The 27,692-nt window shown below is 34.6% G+C and overlaps 1 protein-coding gene across 1 annotated transcript; it reads right to left on the minus strand.

Annotated features, from left to right (window-relative positions):
- Nucleotides 1-669: 669 nt before the first annotated feature.
- On the minus strand, nucleotides 670-26,879 carry LOC108004394 (protein gooseberry-neuro). Its single transcript, XM_062085135.1, has 6 exons — nucleotides 26,332-26,879; nucleotides 21,348-21,661; nucleotides 16,942-17,053; nucleotides 3,035-3,231; nucleotides 2,336-2,756; nucleotides 670-1,885 (listed from the first exon to the last, which is right to left on the minus strand). Exons 1-6 carry the CDS (start codon nucleotides 26,381-26,383, stop codon nucleotides 1,653-1,655), a joined length of 1,329 nt encoding a protein of 442 aa, XP_061941119.1. The 5' UTR covers nucleotides 26,384-26,879; the 3' UTR covers nucleotides 670-1,652.
- Between the last annotated feature and the right edge of the window lie 813 nt (nucleotides 26,880-27,692).

A 27,692-nucleotide genomic window follows, 5' to 3' on the forward strand; every position in this document is an offset into this window, starting at 1 on the left:
TTATTATATTATATATTAAACGAGACTAACTTATCTTACTATATATTCGCAAAAATATAGTAATAAATAATATATATCATTTTTATTAAATTATATCTTGTTCTCGTATTGTGTTACTTCCGTATTTAATCATTATTAAATTATGCCATGTGAAAAACGATATGATCCATTTCTACCGTACATGTGATTCACGACCTACCTGAATAGGAGATTAAAGATAATGTAATAATAGAATAGAGTAAGGTAAAGTTACATTTCCTCTCTTTCTCTTTCTCTTTCATTCTCTTATTTTGTAAAGAGAGTTTTACAAAATATTTTTTTTATTTTATGAAGACATGTATATAGTATAATTTATACAAGAATATTAATCACAGAAATTTATTTAACATAGATAAAATTTTTTTTTACTATAAAATTCTTTTGTTTATGAGAAACAATATATTCTCTTTGTAAATTTTAATAGATTCGATTAAAACTTATTTAGTTTTTAACATTTAAATAATACTTTGATAAAAAAACTTACCTTATTTGTAATCGTTAAACAATCCATCTTGATTCATCTTCTTTCTTGAAGAAAATTCTTTATCAAAATTTTATTAAGGGGACAATGGAGTGAAGTGTTTTTAGAGAAGAATAAGATCAATGAAAATTAATAAAATATTTTCTTTGTATATCTACTTATAAAAAATATTCCTTACATCGATCAATGTTATTTATAATATTAAAAATATAAAAATATATTTATGTACATTGATTTATTTACAAAAATAGATAGTTACAATAGACAAAACTCGTGCGATCTGTAAATCTTTTCCTTTACCTAATTAATGAGCAATGAGGAAAATTTCTAGTTTCTACGTTCACCATATTTTCTCACCAAAATTTATCTTCAACGAATCTATTAACTAGAAATATAAAAATTAATTCCACGTTCAATATTCATTTCTCGAATAAAACAATTAATAATTTAATAAATAATATCTCTCTATATTCCTATACATTACTCTTTGATTCAAAAACATTATCAATTGAACCATTAGAAAATGCGTCGTTATTCGAATCGTATTGCATCGAATTTTATAATTATTTACATTAAAAAATTTAATTATCCTCACATCGAATATTTTCCACGGAAAATAATTGCGCAAATAAAAATACTTGCAGCCATCGTTCAAGAATTAGGTACTTTCCTTAGACTGACTCACCGATTAGAAATCCACGAATTACATCCATCGAAGACCATCGAAAGTGTTTATGCATTCATCGAAAATATTGAAAATATAGGAGAAGAAGGAAAAAAAAAAAAAAAGAAAAAAAATCCTATAGAACGTTTCGTCGACACGATGAAACATTATCACTTCTTTCTAATTCCGTTCTTATATAAAAATTCACATTTGCATAAAAACGTCCACGGTCTACTTGTCTACCATTCCCGTTACCACGACGATAGACCCATTTCCACTCGAAAGAAAACGGGATCGAAAGACAATATTAATTGCCCGAGTCGAAAGAATTGGAACCTGCCTAACTTACGAAAGATGAGTGGCGGAGAAGGATGGTGGAACCGTAAGTGAATTCATGAAACGAACGAAACGGGGATCGATCGATACCCCTGACTGACTTTTACTAATGCCCGTGCAATCATCGCCCCGTTAAAATATGCCGCCCACGCTTCGATGATAGTTGAGCTGAGCGTGTTGAGAATAATCGTAGCCCTGATCGTACCATTCCGCCGCCGATGCAGAATTCCCGGTACCAGAAGACGGTGTACCAGCATGACTCGCGTGCGAGGAATGCTGATGACTCGAATGACTCGACGTGTATTCACCTTGGAAGTGATTGAACTGTCCCCAACCGAGTTGCGCCCTGGACCAATCGGTGTTCCCTGTAATTGGGTCGAAATTCGGCCCGCGTTTAACATTAACACGTCTCAAAAACGAGGGAACGAGAATCATCAGAGATGGGTTTGACGGGTCGATATTTCATTCGAAGCGAAAGACGACGAAGAAAGGAATGATCATTCGACGTATTCACCGAAGTTGCGTTCATTTGCAATTCTTCTAAAAATTCTTATTTCAAAAATGCGTGTATCTATAAGAATCTGTTTAGAAGGATTGAGAGAAAAGATGAAAGTTTTGGTTCGTGCAAAATTATCTTGTATAATATTCTAAATGATAAACCTGTAATAAATTTCTCAGCACAGAAGAGTAAAATATCTACGAAAAGGAAAATTAATTTGGATGATAGAAGAAAAAGATCAGATTTGACTCTTCCTCTTTAAAAAGTAATAAATTAACCCACTTCTTTCGATACAAATAATAACAACGCAACTCACCTGGATTGTGAGAAAGGGTCGTGGGTGCCCCGTGAGCAGCAGGAGGTTGAATCGTTGGTACCTGTCCAAGCTGCATCGCGTGTCCCTGCAACGAGCTCAGGTGGCCGGAGATTGACACCGCGTGCCCCTGAAGAGCGCTACTGATAGTGGAGGGCACCTGGGCGGCGGAGGTTGTGGCCGACATCTGCGCGTTGCTTCCTGGCACTTGGTGAACACCGCCACTCGTTTGTTGCAACGTGGTCGGGCTGTGGTGCAACGTGGTCGGTATTTGCGCTATTCCAGACGGTATTTGAGGTACCTGAGGTAATTGAGCGAGCTCGTGACTGGCGTATTGGCAGGGTGTTAGAGGTAGGCTTGCCACTGAGTGAGCTATGCTTCCAGCGTGTTTTCGCAATCGTGCTCTGCGATTGCTGAACCATACCTGGAACAACGAAGCGTTTTTCAAGTGTCAATTCACTCGTCGTTCATCATTCTTTAATTATCGTCGTAACCTTTTTGCACGAGGATGAAAAGAAAAGTTCAAGACGTTTTCATCATTCGGAGCTACAAAGATTTAGTGACAAGTTTGCCTCTCTTCGGGACATTATACAGGAAAAGGAAAGGAAAGGAAGACAAAATTTGAAAATCTATGATTATTATTATCGCGTAGTCGAGGCACGTGCGACATTTCGATGTTTGTGAAATATTTTGATTAATTACTTGGATCCTCGCTTCCGTGAGACCTGTCCTCTGGGCCAATTCTTCCCTGGCGTAGACGTCAGGATACTGAGCACGTTGAAACGCTGTCTCCAGTTGCTCCAGTTGCTCTCCGGTAAACGTCGTCCTGCTTCTGCGTTGCTTTCGTTTTAAAGGAATACCCGGTTCGCTTTCAGTATCGGACTCATCGCCACACCGGCCTGTGGATCATGGAATTTATTATCATTATATTCGCCTCGCGTTATATCGATTTGTTCCACTTTCAACATCGAACAATTGATAAACTTTCACGGATGATTAATTCATTTTTGCTTCGTATTCCATGGAATTTTAATTTTAAATGGATTACATTTTTATAATCGCTTAATTTACTCTTAACATCAAAAAAAAAGAATCGATCAAGGAAATACGTATTTTTTTTTCTAGCCTTCGATTCTCTTTTGCCGACGCACAATGCGCGAGCAAACAGTAAGAAAACTTGTCAAATAAAACAAATCTGTCTCTCCCTTATCTATAAGATCTCCAATTCCTCCCTCATAAAAAATCGATCGATCCGTATATCAACCGACTGTATCCTTGGCTGAAACAGCCTTTCCTCGGCCGTTTAATTCCGCTCGACGAGACAAATCCGCAGGTAGCCAAACATCATAGTAATCTCCATCGAATGGAGGCGAGCAACAGCTCCCTGTCATAACACGCTTCTTCTTCCATTTTCCCCGGCGTTCTCGCCGGCGAAAAGAGCACGCGAGCCACCACGTTTGAAATGAAACGAAAATTTCCACCGATTCCGTTCTCCATCCTTTACGATGGAATCGTCGAAACGAGCACTCTTGACAGAAATCGAGGCACAATAGAGTCTTGTGGACGCTCGATTGGACGATAATGGTGGACAATCGGCGGGACAATGGAGGGAGAGAGAGACTCGACTTAGGGGCGAAACTGTTCAAACTCGAGCGATCATCCCGAGATGGTCATCCCTTATTGGCTTATTTCGTGAGCCTGTTTATATATTGTTGTTGTTTCTTTTACAACAACGCACAGATTGCAGAGATGTGGACGCACGAGTTCCCTCGACCGGGTAAACAGGGAACGGGGATGATTTGGCGAATCGAGATGCAACAATGAGCGGCGTATATAAGAGGATATAAAAATTGAGAGGAGTGTTGTTGAATGGGAGAGACATTTGTTAAACGCTCTTCTGTGTTTGCTTCGAAGGAAGATGTTTTGGGGATGGGTTTCGAGAAAAGAAATTTTTACGCGATTAGAAATTGATTGTTAACGATGGATAATTCTGGCTTCGTGGCCTGGCTTTGTTCTGCCGTGCTTCTGAGAAAAATGTAATGTAAAATGTAAGGTTTTTTTTTTGGATAAATTGTTCATTCGAGCTGGGGCTTTAAGTCTATTTATTAATATAATCAAAAGTTACGTTTTTATAATAATGTGTTGCAAATTGCATTAAAATTCTATACGATATATAAAACTTGTATGATTTTCTTTCGACAAAAGGAATACTTGTCGATGAATTTTTTAAAAAATTTTTTTGTATATAACAAAAGATCAAACACGAAAAATTGTAGAACGTGATTTGATACACAGAAAGAATAAAACGCATGATTTAATATCGTTATAATATACAATTTCTTATTACACAAGTTACTATAATTTACAACTTTTATCGTGATTTCTCTCAAATATATGTTTGCTTTATCTCACTAAATCTTTGAATCTATGAAAACGTGGAAAAACCACAAAGGCACCGACATTGTGTCATTTGAGAAAAGAGAGAATTCTTCTTTTTCTTTTTTTTTTTTTGTAAGAACGGCAACGGAGTCATGTTTTGCCTTTTCGACAGTAGAACCTGCCTCGAATCGTTGCCACGCAATGAACAATAGCCCTCTTTTCCTGCGGTTTTTCACTTTGTGCCAAAGAAACGTCCAAGGATGCGACAGAAGTGTGCAATTTGCTTGCCGTATTCCCAGCGGCGGTCTTTTGAAGTGCCTCCACTTTCTAGGAGCCGCATCACATTTGTCAAAACTTGATCCCCGCTCCTCTCAAATAGCCCAACAAGTTTTAAAACCTTTGATCTCAAGAATTTTTCATTTCACATACTTATATGATAAATTTATTTAACATTAATTATTAAACATTAATCGATTAATAAGTGCCTGAGTTTCTCAATTTTTACAATAAAAACCTTTTCAGAATTGACGCATTGAGATTATCACATCGACATTCGTTTCTTCGTCGGATGAAAGCAAGTAAACCTTTCGCCAAGCTTATTAATTTAACCAATTTAATCAAATTTAAACAATTTAAACAGTTCATTTATCGAAGAATCACTGAATTTCAGAAAGTTCATTCTAGTGACGGCGTCATCACGAAAAATTTCGAGAGCACGCGTGGTGGTAAGGTAATTCTTATCATTCCTAGTCATTGACCAGGTATCATCGTGATGCACGGGACGTGGCAACGGCTTCGATGATCGGTGGTGGTAGCTCTTTAATGGGTCGACGTGAAATATCGACGAGGATTTTTCGTGGCCTGTCCAAGTCTGGTCCGCGGTTCACCCGCGACGAGGTGACAGGAATTTAAACCGGGTGTCCGTCGGCTTTATTGTAAATGCAACTTGTCTCCGAGGCATTCTTCCATTCTTCCGTTTGTCATAGGAGAAATGCGTACGGTACGGCAAAGGTGCCGCCAAAGGGATCACCGTGGTCATCCTCTTGTCATTCGTGTTCAACGCGAGAACATTTTTTCTTCTTCTTCTTCTTCTTCTTTTTTTTTTTCATCGTCCGACCAGTAGCCTTCGAATCGAATCGAGGAACACACATTTTCCTCTTCTTCGACTGACTTGTCGAACGCTATCTATTGTCTTGATTTATTCTCGATGTTATTCAAATTTTTGTTAAACTTCTGTTACTCTATATTGATTCATGTCGTTTGTTGGAATCTTTTGATTAATGAAGAGATTGTGTTTGTGGTGTAGTGCAAAACGTTTAATTTTTGTTAAATCATTATTGAAATAATTATTATTAATTATATTAATGGTGCTTGGGTTAGTGAATTTATTTTAGAAATAAAATTTGTTCGTTCCACTCGTAGTTTTACGATAAATCATAAGACATATCAATCGCGATTAATAATGGAAATTATTTTGATTAGATAGTGAAGATATTGAGAATTTTAATTTCAAGAAATTACAGCTATATCCATTTCACATGTTTCGTTTCTTCTTTTCTCGTTAAAGCAAGATTGAATCACAAAGATTTCCTGAAAATCAGACGAAAATGCGTTTGACCCTTTGCTAACTTTTTGTTAAAATTTTGTTTCAGGTGGACTGGAACCAAAAGGAGAAGATTTCCTATCAAGAGATCGATTAATTGCATCCCATATGTTAAAGTTTTAACGGGAACTCGTTGATGAATCTCGTTTTATAAATTATCTTCGTTCCACTGTTCTAATATTCTAATTATGGTTTTAATGTATCGGTGAATTGTGACTTTTGACGTTGACTGTCTCATCCTTCTATTAAATATTCAAATTTCTTTCTTAAGGATTAAATAAATAACACGCGTATAAAGATTTTCTTCTATTGTCTCGTTAAAGTATAATAATATTTTTAAACGATAATGTAATTTTCGAAATGATAATATAATTCAATAAAGATTGACTTAAAGAAATAATAATATATTACAAATACAATAAAATCTCCTATATATTTTTCGTATAATAAGATAAAAGAGATACAACGGATAATAGAATAATCAAAAAATTATTCAAATGCGATTCAGCAATATAAATATAAGTTTATTTATATGGAAATGCTATATCTATTTAGTAATTAACATGAATTTCTAAGCATGAATAATGTAAATAATTAAATAAAATACTTATTATCGTTTTCTACAGCGACATTATAAATATCTAATTATTAAAAATCGTATTTCTTTTTTAATTTCGTTTTAATCAACGATTAACACAGCGATCCAAAAAAAAAAAAAGGAAAATACAAAAATCAAAATCTAAAAATCCATTTTCAATTCCCTTTTAGAAACTTTCTAAGCTTTAACGGGCATTCCTCCCGCTTACCAAGGGAATTTTATCAATTAATCTATCGTGTATATTTTTTTCTTTCCACTTCAAGGCAAACAGAAACGGAATATTCGATGTTGCACGATCAGAAGCTGATGTACGACGTTGGTTGACGCACGACAAATGCCTTGACCGGTGAATTACCCGGTTCATAGAGGGCGATCATTGGCTGTCGGTCGGGTTTACTCGTTGATAGGCACAATCAATATCGAGATGAAAAGAGAGGCGATTGGTTGAATAGAACGCGTGAAAAGATGCGTGTAATCAATTAGAGAGGGCCCGCGGTGTCGAGAGCAAATATCTCTTTCGAAGCAACGTCATCCTGAAATGTGCTGGTCAGCATCCCCGCTGAGCAAAGTTCTGTACGTTTACATATGAACGAGGCTCTGTATATGTAACGAACCTCGTCGATGCACACGAACTCTTGGAACAGTTGTAAATGGCTAGATACCTAGACGTAGATCCGTGTAGAGATTGTCTTGGATAATTTCGTTTCGTCTTTAATCCTCGTTCCAAGGGATAAAGTTGAATTTTATGTAATATCGTTACTTGTAAAATGATAATTTTTTCGTCATTTCTTTTGTAGATTTTTTACAAATGAAATATTATTATTATTATTTTACGTATATTTTGATGCATTGGATTTAATTTGACGGATATTTTTCTGTCAAAATTCGGAGATCCGAATTTAATTACTCAATATTTGTATACGGATGGATAAAAGTTAGAATTGTTCAAATTGATCAAATAGGTAAAAATAACCTGTAATATTCGCAGATTTATTGAAAACAAACATTAAGCAGTCGTATAATTTCCTATAATACTTCATATACTCACATGCATTTCATATATTGTATCTGGAATTATAAATATTATAGGTACCTATTAAAATCCTCTGTTGAATAGATTTAATACTTGTTACTTGTTTTCAACAAGTTAAAATACAGAATCAAACGAATCTTGTTTCATTTCTCTTTCATTAATAAATATACCTACCGATTTTCGAGAATGAATTCCCCTTTTAACGTCGTTTCTTAAATAATATACTCTTACCTACAACTGTGTATCTGTTACAACTACTTACTAACCTTGAATACAAATAAAATTTACCCATTACACCCGATCAACAACCCTTTTCAGAATTTAAAAAAAATAGAACTAGGAAATCGTATAGTTCAATTGGCAATAATATAATTTTCCTCGAACATAACCTCGAATTTTCACAAAGTGAGAATCCTCGCTCGGGTCAGAATCGAAATGAGTGGAAGAGTCGCGATGGAGAGGATTCGAAATCCGGAAAAACGGGGAGGAAACTTATCGTGGGCAAACAACATTGGTTCCTGTTCTGCATCCTCGTAGGGGAGAGAGTGGCCGCTTTCCTGCGCCTCCCTTTTGCTTTCCGCGTGTCGAATCGCGGCCTGAATGGTGGAAAAGGTGCCGCACCTTCGTAGGTTATAAATCTAGCCGGTCCCTCCCTATCCCACCTTTCTCTCTTGGCGAGGTCCTAGGGGGTCTTAGTGCCGTGTGTGAGGTCCCCTAAATGGTAACAAATGTCTTCGAAATGCCAACAATGAGCCGCGAAGCGGTTGACATCCGAGAGCGCATTTTATTTTCCTGTCAACGGCTCTCTCCCTCTCCCTCTTGACGAGGAGGGACGAGGAGGGAAACAGGGGCTGTCATGGCAGCCTTGTATATGATTGTTTAATAGGGAACGCGATATCTGATTATGGTGTCGGGGGTTGCCTGTGAGTTTTTGGATTTTTAGTTCTGGCGAGAGTTTTAGTTCTATCTTTGCTTTTCGTCTATTTGGCGTTCGTTCTGATAATTGTAGTTTCTCTTGGTTTATGAACATTTACTTTATGAAATAAATTTATCGTAAACAATGATTTATCGGGTATTTAAAATCGTTTATCTTATTTTTCTAATATTTATTCAATTATAAGTATCGGATGGAAAATCATCAAATCACAAAGTTTAAAGAATCGTACGAATCGCAAAAATTATACTTGATTTCGTAATAAATCAATTCTTTCTTCTCGCTCAAAGATGTTCAAGATTTTCACACCATTTCGAATCATTGATATAAAATAAAAATGTGTAAATAATTATCACTTTACCTCGAATAATAGTTGTAAAATATTGCAAAAATAATATGAAAAATAATATTCTCGAGAAATCATACTAAACTGGCATACAACCGCATGGAACACCATAATTTGTCTTGTCAGCGTTCTTGCAAAGGAAGAAAGAAGGGGTCGATGGGACCAAACTGTCAACACGAACGATGATTCTTCTCGACGTATCGACCTGGCCGACCAGGTTTTGCTACTTCTTCAAGTACAAATCAGAGCACGTAAGATACTCTTCGGAATTGTAAAGGAGTCACCGCCCAAGGATCATTAACCGCGAGCACGGTGGTCTGTCCATGGTGGAAATCGCACGAAGGAATTTTAAGCTCGGATCTCAGGATTATGCAGGGTCATTTCCGTCTTTTGCCAGGAAAAAAGGGAAAAAATAACGAAACGAACTTTTTTTTTCCTTCTTTCATTTACGTATTCTTTTCAATATTTCTTAAATTGTGAAATTATAAAGATTCAGAGAAATAGAAAGGTTTAAATATTGTAAGTGACATTAGGTATGAAAAAATATTTTGAATATGCAAATACGATAAATTTCTTTTTATAGCGATTGTATATTTGATTTTAAATAAACGAAGAAATTTTGTATTATATATAGATATACGAAAATAGTCAGTTTGATAATTGATCAATAATTGAGAAAAGAAAAAATGATTTATAAAAATTTTCACCTCTTTAGAAATTTTACAGGCAATTAATAGATTGGAAAAAAATCTATGTTTTTCTTTTAACATTAAAAACATATCTATATATCTACTATAAGTAAAAAGTCCAAGTATTAATTTCGTATTAAGATGTATTTAATTAATAAACACAAAAATTAAATCATTAAAACGTAATAATAATTTTAATATTATGAATAATTTACGATTCTGTTTTCAAGAGAAACAATTAAATAAATATTAAACCATTTGATAGTAAAAAGAATCATCTGATTATCTGGTTATTATTACTAGAGATTTAAGAGACTTACATTTGTACTCATTTAAGTTTTTTATCAATATCTCAATAGTTTCAATAATTTCATCATATAATTAGCATATTACCAAGCAAAGAGAATTGAAAATTTTAATTAAATGGCGTTTTAATGAAAGAGAAGTTTAGTTAGCGAACTGTGAAAATGCGAAACAAAGGATAAGTCGAGTTAAGTGAAGACATTGAACACAGAATGGACGAAGAAGAAGTATAGAAAGGAAGATGAGTGTAACTGTCAAACTTCATTTCATACTGTCACTCGACTTCGCCGATGTTGCCTCGTGTGCAATCTGTGATGTCACGAAAACTTTTATACTTCGACATAATAGAGTACTAAATCTAATGTGCTTTAACCAAATATTCTTTATTTTCTCCTTTGTCATTATACCTCATAGAATTAATAATTCGTAAGTTATTACAGTACATTAACTTGCTAAATTATTGATCCTTGCGAATTATTATGCAGTTTGCAAATTGCCAATTCCTAGAAAGTGTGCCTCCTAATCAAAGATAGCGGCGCACGAGGTTTATGTACCGTAATGATTTATCACTATCATTTTCTTTCACTGGTGGTGCAATGCCTGAGCAACGTTTATTGTGAAATTTTAAGGCAAAACTTGGTTATTAGTAGTAGATACCTACCGAATCTATATTTCTGATTCGTAAACTTGATAAAATGATAATAATATTGGATTAATATTCAAACGTGAATACTATATTAAATCGCTCAAAATTACACGAATATTAATAATCAAGTTTAATTTAAAGATACAACAACAAAAATATTAGATCACGTTCATCGAAATTATATTTAATTTTTAACTTTCACACCTTTCAAACTTTTATTCGCAATAATTACCTTTACTACATTTACACTTTTTAATTTCAAAAGGAAACGAAAAATTTCCAAAACGGACAACATCTTTACCCCTTTATAATTTGATGTTTCTCTCCACTCGAGCCAAGTGGATTTCATTAAATCTATAAATTCTCACAGTGTCACACCTTGACGTAATCTCGACTACTTTCATCCGGTTGGCTCAATCTCTGGCCGGTTGCATTAATGTTTTCACAGATTACAATCAAACGTGAACCATTACACGGATCGGGCCAGTGTATTCTCGATATGAAAAGGATTACGTGCTCACGTGACAAGGAGCGCAACAGCGTAACGTATTAGATGCACGGCTTGATATCGTGTCTGACAGGTTGCTCCTTTTCTTTGACATTGCTCCTTTTTTCCCATTCTTGACACGCTCGACCCGCGCTCTCCTTCTCATTTTCTCCCATTCTTTTTCAATCCTCATTGCGCCAACCGCGCAACCGTCTCGTGCGTATCCCCCCCGATGATCATTTTGATCAACTTGGTTCCGATCACCGTCGACGCTCGTTTCATATTTTTGCCCTATTTTGCGTTATTTAGATATACGTCTGTTCAGTAGAAATTTAATCGTATTGAAGAATAAGAATCGTGTTTAAAAGTGTTTATCGTTTGGGAAGAAGGTAATATTGTGTTTCGTGGATGAATAAAACGAAAATGTTAAGAAACATTGTACGTGTTTTTGGTTTGCTACGTCTACATTGTGAGAAATGGCGAATTTAAATTGCCTATTTAATAGTTCGCGTGTGAGAAACAAAATTTTCATAGTTTAATCTCTTTGATCTTATTTGGCAACTCAGATATCACTCTGATGATATATGACTACGATTAACTAAGATGGAAATATACGTATCATTTAATCTTATTTATCTAAAGACACACAGACATTTACAAGTTTGATATTTTACTCAATTTTATTATTTTAATTCAGTGATAGTTTCCACTCGAGATATATTTTCTCTTGTGTAAAAACATATAAAGAAAATAACAACAGAGAACTACGTATTTGAGATCGAGCAAGTGAGATCACTAAGTATGCGGGTTAAAGAGCATAGAAATCGGTTAAATCAATGTCTTGGATTCTCAGCGGCGCGTCGATCATCGATACAATCAATAAACCTGATTGTGAATCACTTAGCGGCGTTGCTCATCGTGTCGGCTGGTTCCGATTACGTAGGAGGTCGGAGCTGGTGTAAAGGATCAGAATGGATATATATATATATATGTGTGTGTTTGTGTGCGTGTGCGCATATGTGCGTGTATTATATATATAACACATAGAAAATAAGAAAGAGAAAGAGAGAAGGAGTAAGATAGGAAAAGAGAAAGAGAGAGAAAGAGAGAGAAAGAGAGGGAAAAGGAGGGGTTGGTCAGGACCCATTAGGCTAATCCCTCGTCGGCGGCCTCGGCCAAAGGAATGAGAAGGAATGAGAAAGCCACAGGCTACGTGTCATTCCTGCTCGCTTGCCGACACCTATACTCGACCGACACCTTCTTGGCCGAGCTGTACGAGTATATCCGCTCAGAGGTGCTCCCTATCACGACCGTTCTCTCGTATTTCTTCAACGTCCACGGTTGAAATTCGTTCGTTCGTTGTCCTTTCTGTTCTTTGGAATGAGATACTTTATTCGATCTTGATTAAATTTTTAATTTGAGAAAGATTAAGTTTCTTTGCTACGTTGTAGTAAGCTTTAAATGATAATCTAATCGAAGGAATTCATTGTGAAGGAAAAGTAGGTTTGATTGAATTTTTAATTAAAGAGAGTAAAATTTCTTCTGTGTCATGCTGCGTTGAGATGATAATTTTAGGTCTAGGTATAATCGTTTAAATGAGGAATTAATTGGTTTAAAGAAAAATTAAGGATCAATCGGAATTCCTTTATTTTGGAACTCGATACTATTTGTGATAGTTTTAGATGAAAGATCGATTATTATATTTGTTATAATATAAAGTTTATTGATGTTGGTACATGATCCTGTTTCATCTTTAATTTGATCTTTTAATGATAATAAGCATATTTTTCTTGATACTTTAAAAATTATTTTCAACTGAGTCATACGAAAAGCAACGGGTAGGATTTGACCCTTGGGCCATAGTTTGCCGATACATGCTTCTTGAAACCTATCATCAGAGGAAATCACCTTAAAACAACATTTGCTTCAAAATGTTTGAAGTTTTGGTTATAGTAGCTTTTAAAAATTAAAAATAATATTTTAAAGAAATTTCAATATTATTCCAAATTCCGCATTATTAAATTTTTCCATAAACTTATATTAGAAAACAAACAAACAACTTAATATTTTGCATTGCAAAAACTGCTTGGAAAATTGTGAATCGAGTAAATTCAATTATTCTTGTCAAATATTTATTTAAAATCAGATGTGTAAGGATTCCAACCCCAATTACTATTATAATAATTACAAGCTTGTGCTCTTGTAAGATCCACGGTGAAAAATGTTTGATGGATTAACTTTTAATTAAAAGATATGAAACATTAACGACGATCGTTATGCGGGGTCGATGAATGCTTGAGCACAGTCTATGCCGATGGATATCTCTAATTGAGGGGTTCAGTTTTAAAACGGGCGGCAGCACTCGGGGAATGCTTTAAGAACAGCCCTCGACTTTACACCTGTCCCATTTCGCATTTTATTAATATTCGTCTGTCGTTATCTCGATTTTTCAATCTAATTATCATACTTTGGCATTGATTGTAACAGTTTCTGTAAAATATTCGTGTCATTTAGATAATCGATAAGTATTATCCGTACATTATTTCACTCATTGAAATTTCATAAAAAATTATGAAGAAATAATAAATCTGAATATATGAGAAATTCAATCAAATTTTTTCAAAATATCTACGATCAATTACAATTTCTAACAATTAAAATTTTAAATCTATTAATTCATCGTGCAAAATTTAATCTACATTCTTAGATGTTCCCTGCTTCCAACAATAATACTATGGTGACAATCTCATTCAAATTCCTTAATGCCAGGATTACGAGTCTTACCATTATCACGATGGAATAGCACATACATTTTCATGTTGGCATAAAATATACGAAAAGTCACTACTTTGAACACATTCGTGAGTCATTATGTAAAATTACTTTCTATTTAAACTCATCACTACCATATTAACAGTTTACTATCGTGCATAATAGATAATGCGAAAACCTACAGAACTTTTTCATTTATTCATCGTCTAATTTTGATCCATATATTCACCCTTCCCTCCTTCACACAATAGATAATTCGACGATAAAAATCCCATTGTCTTTCCATTTCGCATTAAAAGTAAAAAAAAAAAAAAAAAAACCTTGAAGTTACTCATCAATAGACCTCGTGCAACGTGTCACGATGCAATGGGGGGGTCCATAAATGAGCACCACTGTCGACGTGTGGCAGGCGGCCCGTTTGATCTCCGCGGGACCCTTGCAGGGCCCACGGTCCCTTTGCCTCCTCGCCTCTTTCCTCGCATTCCCCAAGATCCACGATCGAAGGATCTATCCGTCCTCCTCCCACTCCCTCCCCCTTGGGCCCACTTCCCCTCTCTCCCTCCCTCTCTAAAAATAAACGCGCGTCTCACCAATATATTTCCATCTCCGTCAGTTTCGTCGACCGCCTTTCGTTTCTCTCATCCTCTTTCCGTTTCCTCCCCCGCTCGCGCAGACTATTTTTATTTATGAGACCCCCATCCCCCTCCTCATCGAATTCTCTCTCTCTCTCTCTCTCTCTCTCTCTCTCTCTCTCTCTCTCTCTCTATCCCCTTCTTGACCGCGGCAACGCGCCAGAACGGTCAGACTTTTTAAGACTTCGGAACACCTGTACCGCTAATTCCTCCTTGTCTACCTGTATCACTCACGAAAACAAATTCCCGCCTCGTGTCAACGGGCAGTGACTTGTCGCTTAGCAATCGGGATCGTGCTGTTCGATGGTTGTTAAGGAATTTTTATCGACGGGGAATGGTGGATTGTTTAGATAAATTTTAATGATTTTTCAGGATTGAATAGTGATCTTTTTTCGACACTTGAAATTTTTATCGAACGAATATTGAATGTATATCGGGTTCGATAAATATTATTTATTTCTTTTTTTGAAACAGAATTTTTTGTTGATTAGAAAATATTAGCTCTTCTTGATAAATAATTAATTAATCTTTCTAGTAATGAATAATAGATTCATGAATCTAATATTCAATATTAGATCATTTAATAATAATGTCTTCAGCAATTGATATTAGCTTTTTTTTAAGATATAGACTGGTTTTTGATACCTATTCAGAAAGAAATTTTTGTTATTATTGTATTGGAGAGTATTTGTTTGAATAATTTTTTTATTTTATTTTATAAATGATGTTATATAACCTCTTTGATGTAGGTTATTTTTTATGACAGCATATAAAAGCATCAATGGCTCCACGATGTTATATAATTTAACCTTTAGAGAACGCTATTTATCCTATTGTTATTTTTTTCCTCGGATTGGACATGGCAATTTAAAATTAGATAATTTTCAATTAATTTAAATTCAACATATAATATAAATTTCTTCTTTAGAGATACTATAAATAAACTGATAATAATGATAATAATAAAAAATAAATTTCACTTGTCCATTCCTCATCATCTTATCATCTCATTCACCGAACACTCTTCCATTTCGCTAATTAAAAAACAAGAAAGAAAAAAAAATAAATTCTCCTCAAGAATTCAAGAAGGAAGTCACTAAAAAGGGAGGGTCCATTCCGATGCCCGCGGAATGAAATGAGAAAAAGGGAAGACTAAGGAAACGAGAACAACAAGACAAGAAGGAGAAGAAGAAGAAGAAGAGGGATAATGCGTGCCCCGTAAGATATTGACACTCCTGTAATCCGTTTGTCGGACGTGTGGGCAACCTGGCTAATCCTGCTCACGCCCACCGAAGATTAAATCCTGAAGGCTTCCCGGCTCATTCGGACTAACCTTCGCCTAACCGACGATGTAGGATCGGACTTAAAGTCCCGTACACACGCTCGCGTACGTCAAACTTCGTTCTCAGATACGAGAGGTTAAAAGCTCTTGCCTCCCCGACGATGGATCTCTTCCTCTTCTTTCTTTTTTTTTTTTCGTCTTTCGCTCGCGATATCGCCTTTCTTTTTCTTCTGCCGCACTCGTGGTCGCTTCTTGGCCTTCGTTCCTATTCACTCGCGTTTTTTTCACCCCCGTGGGAATGAATAATTAACGCCTCGATGACGCGTGACGTCGTGCGACGTCGTCGAACAGATGAAGAAGAGAACGTGGTGACGTTTGGGTTTCTCAGTTATGTGTTTTTTGGGACGCTGTGGAATTTTTAAGGCGCGTTTGGATGAGAAATTTTTCGTTTATTGTTATAGTAAGATGTTTTTCTAAAAGTTAATTTGAAAAGTTTCGGAAAAGTATGTATTAAAATTTTTGATAATTGTTTTACGTTTCTTTTTTATTACAGATTGTTGGAGTGTAGAATAATAAATGATGATTTGGAAGTTGTTCATATGTGAAGTTGCGAATTTTTGAGGCCATGTTGGACATTTTATTCAATTGGACGATGAAATGCGCGCCAAATTTAAATCATCTTTTGGATAATTTTTTGTATTATTATATAGGATTAATTTAAATTAAATCATCGGAATAACTAATCGATAATTTTAATAAGAAAAGTTTGAAAAAATATTAGGCAATAAATCTTAAATTTGTCGAGAAACATTAACAAAATGTTTTCTCGTTGTCTTAATGAAGATATTAATTACTCAATAATCGTGGTTCGATATTAATATGTAAAATTATCATTTTGTACTCACCCCCGCCTAATATTCCATCGATGGTGTAATCTTTTTTTCCATCGTCACCAGGTCGTCCACCGCGAAGTAATCTGCTGATGGAACTGACACTTGGAGGATCCGTGAAACCTTCCTGTTCAAACGAAATATCCATGTAAAAGAATTCCATAACTCTTTCGAAACTCATTTTTTGGATTAGCGTTTATTGAAATTTACCAAAAATAAATTTTTAAAAATCAAAGGATGCTTCTTTTATTTTCTACTTAATAACGTTGTTCAAATTTTCTTGTTTATTAATTAGAAAAATTCAAAGCAATATTAGAGAAGTATATAAAATAATTAATAATTAAAATTAATCTTTCTGCTTTCGCTTTTAAACAGGTGTTATTTTCTTATTAAATCTTTTTTAAATTAGAAGAAAAAAACATATGTGGGGACAACACGAGTTCGCTGCCGGCGCATCGTAGGTTACACTTTGCCTGGCATTTGCGATTTGCAAATGCACCCTACTGCACTACAATTTCGCGCGATCATTTTCAAAGTAAAATATACATTTTGCGCCGCTGAGATTCAGCGTTATTATACATCGTGTTGTGCACCGTTATGCACAAGTATTTACTACGCTTGAATTCTTCGATAGTACGGTTAGGTAGATCGCCAAGTCTTTTTATTTCCTTTTCCTTTTTTTTATTTTCACATGCAAAAGAAATAAATAGATAATTAATAGATTTGCCCAAAAAAGTTGACAATATGAATAGTTTCGAAATTGTATACGCGCCTCGAATTCGTTTCTGGACAAATTCCTTTTATTAGCATTTTCTATTGTTGGGTAGTTAACAGTGAAGAGAATGAAGAAATCGTTGATATTTAGAAGCAAAGATTATATTTAGATTTGGAGCATAGGTTGATACATTTGTGAAATTTATAAATTTTTAGATAAGTTTATTATAGATAAAGTTTTAACATTGAAATTGTATTGCATTTTTCGAAACAAATATTAAGTGAAATTTAAAAATTGTAAAAGATTTTTATCTTAAAATTATAAACAAACATTGAATGTTAACTGCAGTAGATTTTGAATTAATAGAGAAATATTACGAATGAGGAATTTTCTATTATGTTTATTCTTTCTTTTTCATAATTATTATTCATATTTCAATCTCAAATAATTTAAAATATTCTTGTAAATTATATATATCTGTAATTACGTTTATCTGCGTTTCGAGATTTGAGAATTTGAAATTTTTCCAAGAATATTTCTTGAAACTATACAATCATTTGCAAAATAAATGCAGTTTTTTTTTGTCAATTGCTCAACACAAACTCACGATATTATACTCAATACTGGAATCCAATTAGATCTAATAGATGTTTTACGAGCACCGAGAAAATTAAATGAAGTAAAAAAATCCGTAAAAACAAATTAATATTCTAATTGCATCGCTACTGGTCTATATTTCATAAACGTGAATAAATCAAGAATATACATACAATATACATACAATAAAATAAAAACCAATTAAATGTGGAACCAATTAATAATAGCAATGAAGAAATCCAAAGTCGCACCTACAGTTAAAAATTAATAATTAATAATTAAAAAAAATATCTTCATTTCTTTACCAATGAGTAATATGTTTCACAATCCATTATTCTCGTCTAAATGCATCCTGAAAATCTGTGCAAATCTCCAATCTCTACATCTCCTCTTACCCCTCCCCTCTTATCTCATCGATCAATCATTCTTCGATCATCAGATAAATTTAAAAATTTTATCCCGATGAAAGAGAGCACGAGAGAGAATCGAGAAAATCGATGGTGGCAAGCTATCTATTACAAATCAGAAAAATCAAAAGAAGCAAAAAAAAAAAAAAAAAAACAAAAAAGGAAAAAAAAATAGAATATCTCCCCCAGGATGGAGACGAAAGAATCGTGTCTCTACGCGTTCGACGAGGATCAAAGAGAGAGAAAAAAAAAGGAGGCACGTCTGACGAGAGATAAAAGTGGACCAACTCGGGGTACACTTGAGAGGGGGTGGAAGAGGTGGAAAAAAAGGGGGTCGTCGGTGTCGATGGCTATCTTTCGGATCGGCGATCTCAGAAACAATAACGATCCTTGTGCCCGTTGGTGGCGGCCGAGGCTTTGGGTCCAGGGCGATGACAGCAGCGAGAAAGACGGACCTCTCTGTCGGTTAACGCGAGGAGAACGGAGCTGGCGTGGTGGATAGAGGAGGATGGATGCCGCCCCGGGTCCTACGGGCCCAGGAACGCCCCCTTCCAACATTAAATGCCGTATTAATGCCGGCCACGACCGCCTTGCTTCCACGATTCTCTCTGCAACGGCGTACGCGTTCACGAAACCGTTTTTCCTCTTTCGTCCTCCGCCTCTCCGCTTGCCTCCACGCGCGGCCTCTTGTGCCCTTCTACGCCCCTCTTTGTCTTTCCCGCGCCTCGAGACGGAGCGTACCTCTCCTTTTCCAGCCTCCAACGATTTATCTCTCTATCGAGGATCGGCTTTGGGGTTGTACCACGTGGATCGGTTCCATCGTGGATCGGTTTTATCGGTTCTATTGGTTTTATTCCGTCCCTGTTGATTTTGTTGGGATCGATCATCGGTGGCCGATCGTCGATGCGAATTTCGAAGAGGGTGGAGAGGGTGTGCAGTCAAAATGTGAAATTTTTAACTTTGAGAATTATATAAAGTTTCACGAGATACGCGTATGATTACTTAGATTGACACTATGAACGAATTTTGTTGTTTTATTCATATGTAAATAATGGGAGTGTCCATTGGTGCAGGACATATGTCTTTGTTTTTCTTATTTTTTACTTTATCAAATTTCATATTGGTATCAAGTATTATAGAATTTTCGTATCAAATATGTAATCTATCTACTGTTGTACCTTTTTTCCCAACATTCTTATCATCAAATTTCATTAATCATGATTTTAAAGGAATTAAAATATATCAAAATTTGTTTCTAACTAGATTTGTTAACTGCTATTATCAAAGGTTATAAAAATTAGATTTGATTTACGAAATTAAAACTGATGATAATAACAAACAAAAACTGCCTTTCAAAATTAGTAAAATCTACTTTTAAAAATAACGTTTTTTAACAATTAGAAAAGTTTAATTAGAAATCCTCAATTTTAATTCTTCAAGTAAAAATTCTTTTAAACAATTCCAATTACGACACGATCTTTACTGTCTCCACTGTCTTCCCCTTTAGGAAGAGATTATTAACAGCTCGTGCATCTCGTTCACGCCTTTCCATTATCACGATTTTTCTAATCGCCTATCGAGCGTCCATCCATCGTCAGGAAATTATTATCCTGAGCGAGAGTTTCAGCCGTATCCGTGGCTGTTCCCCGGCCGATGCTTACGATTTTTCAAGGTGTCGAGATAAAACGGCCGTACACGGAAGAAGGCTATTCTTGGAAAAGTCGTTTTGCATACTCGAAAATCGCGGCACGAACGAGGGAGCGTTACGCCAATGAGGCGTGGGTGTAGGCGGCGGCCAGTAACGTATTAAAGGACACGCGAGTCGCCTCGGGGCGCTCACGTACACCCCTGCCCACCTTGTGCACGCCTCGTGCACAAGATTAAAAAGCCCCACTCACTCGCGATCTTTAGAGAGATATGGGGACCCTGCGGAAACGTCCACCCCCGATCGAGAGGGCGACGACGCCTTTCGATGTTTTCCTCGAGTGGAAAACCCCACCCTCGAAATTTATCCAGTTATCTGGTTGGAGAAAAAGTTACGACAATATTTCGAATTTGATAAAATACGCGATTAACAACGTTCACGCGTTTATGCAAAATAATTTTGAATGTTGAAAAAATTTAAGAAAAATATACACGAGATGGAAGAAGATGTAAGATATTCAAAGGAATGAATATTTTATTTTTGTTCAAAATTTAAGTATCAATGTTAGATTGCATTTGTTATAATATCGAACGATAATGTTTTTCGATGTTTCCCTGCAGTGGAAAATTAATAACTGGTTAGAAGAGATATGACAGTTTTTGAATTTGGATGGTTATGTATTTATATTTGCAAAAACGTACAGAGTTTAAAAATATTTCGATATTTAGAGGCTGAATCAAATTTTGCCTTTCTAATCGTGACAACGCAATTTTCATCAAATTTTGTGATTGAATTACAACATAAATTTCGATCTGATAATGGTACATTAAGATTTTATATCTCTAGTGAGATATCTAAAGGATTATGATGTTTTGCAAAATCCTCCTAGTTTTATATGATCGATAAAATAAAATGAAATCAATATAGATCAATGTAGATAAATAAATATAACGTTAATCGAAAAATGTATCTATCTTATATTAATTTAAAAAGATATTACGTATATATAAAGGATTATTTATATATACATACGCAAGAAAAATCATCAGTTTCTTACCTTCACCAGTTTTTCCCTTATTTCCCACGAAAAAATTCCAGGATTGTCCCTCTTCATCTCCTCTATCCTCGCCTCGATCTCAGGGGTGGCTACCCTCGGTTTACTACCACCAATCACTCCCGGTCTTATGGAACCGGTCTCCTGATACCGATTCAAAATTTTCGAAACGCATCCGTGAGAAACGCGAAGCTGGCGCGAGATCACGCAGGGACGAACACCAGCCGCTGCCATTTCGACGATTTTTAGCCGTATGTGATTCGGAAGAGGTCGGCCGTTGATGAAAACGCCTCCCAATTGATTCATACGTCCCTGTCCTGTCGGGAACATTTCATCAGTCTTTATGCATTCGATTCGTGGAACGTGAACGTCTCAATCAGGGATTGGATACAGATCATAGTTTCAAGTTTCGATATTACCTACAGTAGATAATCAATCATTCGATCGTTGTTTTTTTATTATTTTGCGAAATATTATTTTATTTTTTATCACTCTTCGTATGGTAAGAAAGATATTTGAGATATCTATATATCGTTTGAAAAGAAGGATATGATTATAAGTTTCGTGTCGATGATATCGTAACGATCTTTGTAAAATTTACTTTGGGATATGTTTGCTTCTTACTTTCGAAAGGATTAAAGATACTGACGATATTGTTATATGGTTATTTTATGGAATATAATTGCTATAAGATATTATTTTAAAAGTATCATAGAATTTATATGTATCGCATTTATATTTATATGTATCATTTATAAGTGCAAGTTATTTCCTCTCAATGTTTCATAATTTATTATTAGATTACGAGATAATAGCATGGTAGATGGTACTGGCTTTTACTCCTATTATAAAATCATTTTTTTTCCAATTAATAGCGGGATAATAACTTTTCTGAAATAACGGGATTATTTTCATACAGATTAGACTTCAAGCGTTTAAGATCATTTCTAATCAAACAATTTCCTGGTTTAAATTATAATACTTGTTATGCCAAGTCAAATTAATTAATTAATTTTGCTTTACGTATGTGGCAATTAAGTACGTCTTAACTTTTTTTGAGATTAATAAGACGTTATAATTTATGTATTTGTAACATAGATATTTATATTTAGATTTTAAACTTGCTACAATTTTTTTTATTAATACAGAAACAGATTTATCGAGACATACTAGATATTCTATTAGAAATGAGATTAATTTTAAAAAAAATGAAAAAATATATAAAGATCTACAAAAGATATAAAAACTATAATATTTTACAATATCTGAAGAATAAAGTAAATTTTTGTTTAAACTTCGTTTCTTTTAGTTCATAGTTATATTCATAAAAATATATTGTATCGATATATATATATATTCGTTTCCAAAAGAAAAATCTGTTTCAAAACAGTTAAATAAGATTTCAAAGTATCTTGTTTGAAGAACACATTATTTATCTTAGAAAGAGAAGAAAAAAATAAAGAAACGAGATTCGAATACTATCGATCTGAAACTAAATAATTAATTTAAAAACATCGTCACATCTATATTTCAATCGAGATCATTCGAATTTATTCAAAGTTGTGCTTCTATCACAGATTCAATTTCATTATCGAGTAGTTTTTCTTGTCAAAAGAGAAAATTAATTGAAAAGTGAAGGCTCGATCATAAACCGTCAATGACAAAAGTTTGATGAACGAGTCTAATAGCTTGAGATCCTATTGCCGAGAAGATTAATAGACATACAAATTAATCCGTTCCGATTCCTCATAGAGATCGTGCGTAGATTTCCTCTAGGATAAAATAATATTCAATTACAACTGAGCAGAGAATAGATCTGAAAGGATTGAGAAAGAGACGAAGAGTCGATGAGAAAATAGCATGATTTCGTTACGAGATATGTTCCTGAAATATCTCAAAATTTTCGAATACTTTGGAAATTTTCATCCGCTATATAATTCAAGCTGCAGTTTATAAAAATCAATTATGCGTTCAAATGTTTAAAAAAGCTTAAAGCATTAAAAAAAGCATTTAAGAAAGCGTTAACGAGAGGGCGGTATAGTTAATACGATAATTAATAATATTTAGCCAGAAGAAAGGCGAAGCAGAAAGAAAAATTGCGATATAAAACTTCAAATTTGTCGATGATATTACGAAATGTCAGACGTATTATTAATTGTCAAATGATGATCAAAATAGGAAGGTATTTAATGTTTTATTTGAGGATAATATTTTCCACTAATCTTCGTATCGTAACAATAAATGCATCGAGAAAAGCTGAAAGATAGGGAAGTATGTGTCTCTTATGTCACAGGATGAAAGTTAGTAGGGTTGTGCAACGGATTGCGCAAATGATGGGTTTCTAATACCCGACGCTGGCGAGTTTACTCTATTCGCATACGTACGAGCGGTGAAAAAGCCTGCTGCTAAAATATTGTTGCTACGAAGCCTGTGCCGTGTTGGGAAATCGGACAGTTCCTGGAGCAAAGGACTTGCATGTCAATCGTGAGATTGTTGGCTATATGGTTCATTTGAGGAATAAATGATATCTAGGTGCTAGCAATTTTGAATCCCGATGGATAATTTGGATTAGATAATAGGAGAAATTCTGATTTAGAATCGATTATTCTTATCAATTTCGATATATATTTTTTAAATTGATAACAAGGATAAATTTATATAATAAGTTTTATCGATACTATTGATGGATTTGTAGTTATTTGAAATATATGGTTTATATATGGTTTAAAATTTAAAGAAGAATTGAATTGGAAAATAAAAAAAATTCTTTAACATAATTGCATAATCTTATAAATACTATTCTTTATACTTATAGATTTTACATACATAGATAGGTATTTAAAATCTTCAGATATTCAGAATATTAGGTGGATAAATTTAGAAGTTAAATTCTTTTTTTACACACATGAAAAAAATGTGTTTCTATTATGAATAATTGACGTAAAAAATTGTTTTCCAAATAGTATTTTTTTTTTTCGAACATGTTGCAAAAAACATATTTTTCCGTTACTAATAATAATTGAAAAGGGAATTTTTTGTACACAGTCTAAAAAAATTTAGTCGCGAAAGAATTAAGAAATTCATATTTTCACAAGCATCGTATTATTAAATAAGATACTTTAACAGTGGATGCTAAATAGATAGATTTTGTAATTTTTTTTTTTACAAACTATGAAGAATAATTTATAACTTATAATTATTATTTATAATTTATTTCCGTCAATTACTATTACTCAAGACAACAACTATTAGATTTCATCACTCTCTAAATACAGGAACAAACGCAACTAAATATTTTTCCAAACATAAACAGCATATTTAACAACATTTTTGACATCTGTATTGTACACTATCCACGAGTAAAGAATCCTAACGAAACAATTAATTAAAATTCTACCATACGAAGAGTTCCTCTAATGATATAATAGAAATGCTAATTAACATTCAGAGAGATCGAATATTGAATATTTATCAAGTGACGAGGGTAAAGTAATCACTGCGAGTACATTAACTTTGCGAACTCTTGCTCTTGCTCTCACCGTGTGCAACGAGCAAGGAAATGAATTTATCAAAATTACGATGCATAATGATCAGTATCTTATACCTATAGTAGGTATATTCTGTCTGATTGAATAAAAGAAGTTACGCATGACTGGAGCAACTCTTTATATTGTTGCACGTGTCATGCAAATGTCACATAAATTCCTTTCACTTTTTTCATCGTTGAAACAGGTATTCCCATTTTTTTCTTGATTGCGTATGTTTATATTAAGGAACGAATATTTTCTCTGAAAACCATGCAAGAAATGATTAAGGAAGATGTTTATAGGCAAGATTTTTCCTTATTGGATTTAATATAACTAGATAAATATCTATCTAGTTATCTAATAATCGGAAGCAAACTAATTAGGTTTTATTGACTCTTTGAAAGCCGATTTTATGCCTTTTGTAAATTATTCTTGTATGTTTCAAGATGATTTCTCGTGCAAGGTGAATTAAAAAAAGGAATAAAATTTGTTCGTTTCGTTTTGCAATAAATAAAATTTGGAAATTTTTTAAGTAAACTGAATTTGATTAATTTTCGATGAAATGCAAATGAATTGTCGATATATAAAAAATAAACGAGAAATGTAGGATAAAATTTTAATTGAAATTGGAAATTATGAGATAATTATCTATGTTCAATGATTTTTTCAATGGAAAAAAATTTTATTCTACATTTTTCCCTATTTTCATATAAATAACAATTTATCAATAATTTATTTGCATTGGAAATTATTAAATTTGATTTTCTAAAAAAACGAAGTTTTATAAAAATGTTATTTTTCTGTCGATTCATTTTTGTATATGAAAAATTATCCTGTAACAATCTGTATTCTTAATTAGGATTAAGTTATTCTAAAATTTCTTTTTTTTCTTTTTTTTTCTTATTTCTTAACTTATGATTAACATAACAAAACAATATTTCTTATCTCTTTTATTTATTCAAAGAAAACTTTAAGTATCCGTCACTAGAGAGGCTAAGGGAACATCTTCTACAGAGATCCTGTATTTTTCCGGAGCTTTCATAACTTTATTCTTCTAAAACAATAACTGAAGTGAATCATACATATACATATTTCAATAACGTATTTAAAAAACCATTTAAAAAAACCAGTTCTTTTATACAAAATCATCGGGTCAAATCGATTATTCTATTTATTTGTATTTTAATTACAGCAAAATAATCTACGACAGTCAATCAATAATCATCATAATTTATATGCCATAGAATATTTAATCAATTTTACAAAATGATCCAAAATATTTGAAAAACTAAGACTACTTGAGAAAGTGGACCGAATGTTCCAATATCAAAAAATAAACCATGCCTTTTACAAAACAATTTAAAGAAAAGAATCTAACAACTCTCATCGGGTCCAAACAAAAAGATACAACAACAATCTGAAAATCTCGAGCAAATTTGACAACCGCCAACAGTACCAACCTTGAAACGGGTATCCGCCGAAAATGGGCCTCATTCCGCTGGTAACGTCCATCTTTCCCTCGTGTCGAACAATCCTCTATACTCCAGCGTTGCCGACTTATCTTCCTTACTTCTTTGTCACTTACTTCGATCCTCACCCGCGAGACGAAACACAAACTATCCGTTTTCACTAACCGCGAAACCGTGCGTGCTACCAGACAGGCAGAAGCACGAGGGCCGTCACCGTTGTTGGCCCGAGGCAAAACGACTGCTTGGACGAAACGGCGGAGGTGGAGGACGAGGAGGAGGACAGACGGGGCACATCGGCCGCTCGCGATGGGGGCAGGGCACGCGCGCGTCAAGATGAAAGGGAACGACGCTCGACACTAGCGCCGGACCGTGTTGCTTAGGGTGGAAAGGGGGAGGGTGGAAAATGGATGGAAAAACTGGCTCAGCCAAAGGGGGTGATCGTCGACGAATAAGGAAGAAAAGGAACAAGCAGGCTGCACGCGTGGCTTTCGTTACAAGAGGTACCGCTGCAATAACGTGTCAGTTGTGGGGCCACCGGTCCCCTCGTGTCCCTTCAACTGCCTCCCAGAGAGCAATGGGTGGCTCTCTCTTTCTCTTTCTGTTTCCCCCCCGCGGAAAAAGGGGGACTATCGACTCGTTGGGACTGACGGGGGCTCCCGGTGGGGTCCTATCGGTCGGCCACGCCCTTCCTCCTTCATTGGTAAGTCGACGCTTCGCAGTGGGCGTTGCACGTTGGGGACACGCCTACCGGGACTTGGTTCGACGTTCACTGGATATTCGATCGGCGGGCTTTTCGTTTTTGCGATTGAACGAAGGTCTGGGAGTCTGGTTTTGGGGTAAAGGGATGTCCGTTTGGTACGTACGAGGGAATGGAAATAAAAGTAACGTGGTGGTTGGAGTAATGAAATTCGATGGTGATTTTTGGTATTTTTGGTTTGTGGCGCGTTTGGATGTGGCTTTGCAAGGTTTTTTGATTGAATGGGAGTGTTTTTGGGATACAGGGATGTTTGGTTGGTGATGGTTATGAAGTCTGTAAAAGGAAAAAGTATGGTGTAGTGATTGAATCAATAGAATTTGATATACGAATATGTTTATGGTATGATTGGATTTGATTTTAGAGAATTTGTTAATATTTTGTTGATATGTAGGAAATTTTCATTTATTAATGCTCTACCTCTGATGTATAACCTCTTGGATAAAGATTTCCTAATCTCTTTTTTGTATTACTTCCCATCTTGACGCCTTAAACATTTTAATTTCTTCTAGAACAAATAATAGTCTATTGTTTCTTGACTATATCAGTGATGAAGTGACGCATGCAACATAATTTTTTAATTGCCCACCAAAATATT

The sequence above is a fragment of the Apis cerana genome, linkage group LG14 (assembly GCF_029169275.1).
Source record: "Apis cerana isolate GH-2021 linkage group LG14, AcerK_1.0, whole genome shotgun sequence".
NCBI classification, from domain to species: Eukaryota; Metazoa; Arthropoda; class Insecta; order Hymenoptera; family Apidae; genus Apis; species Apis cerana.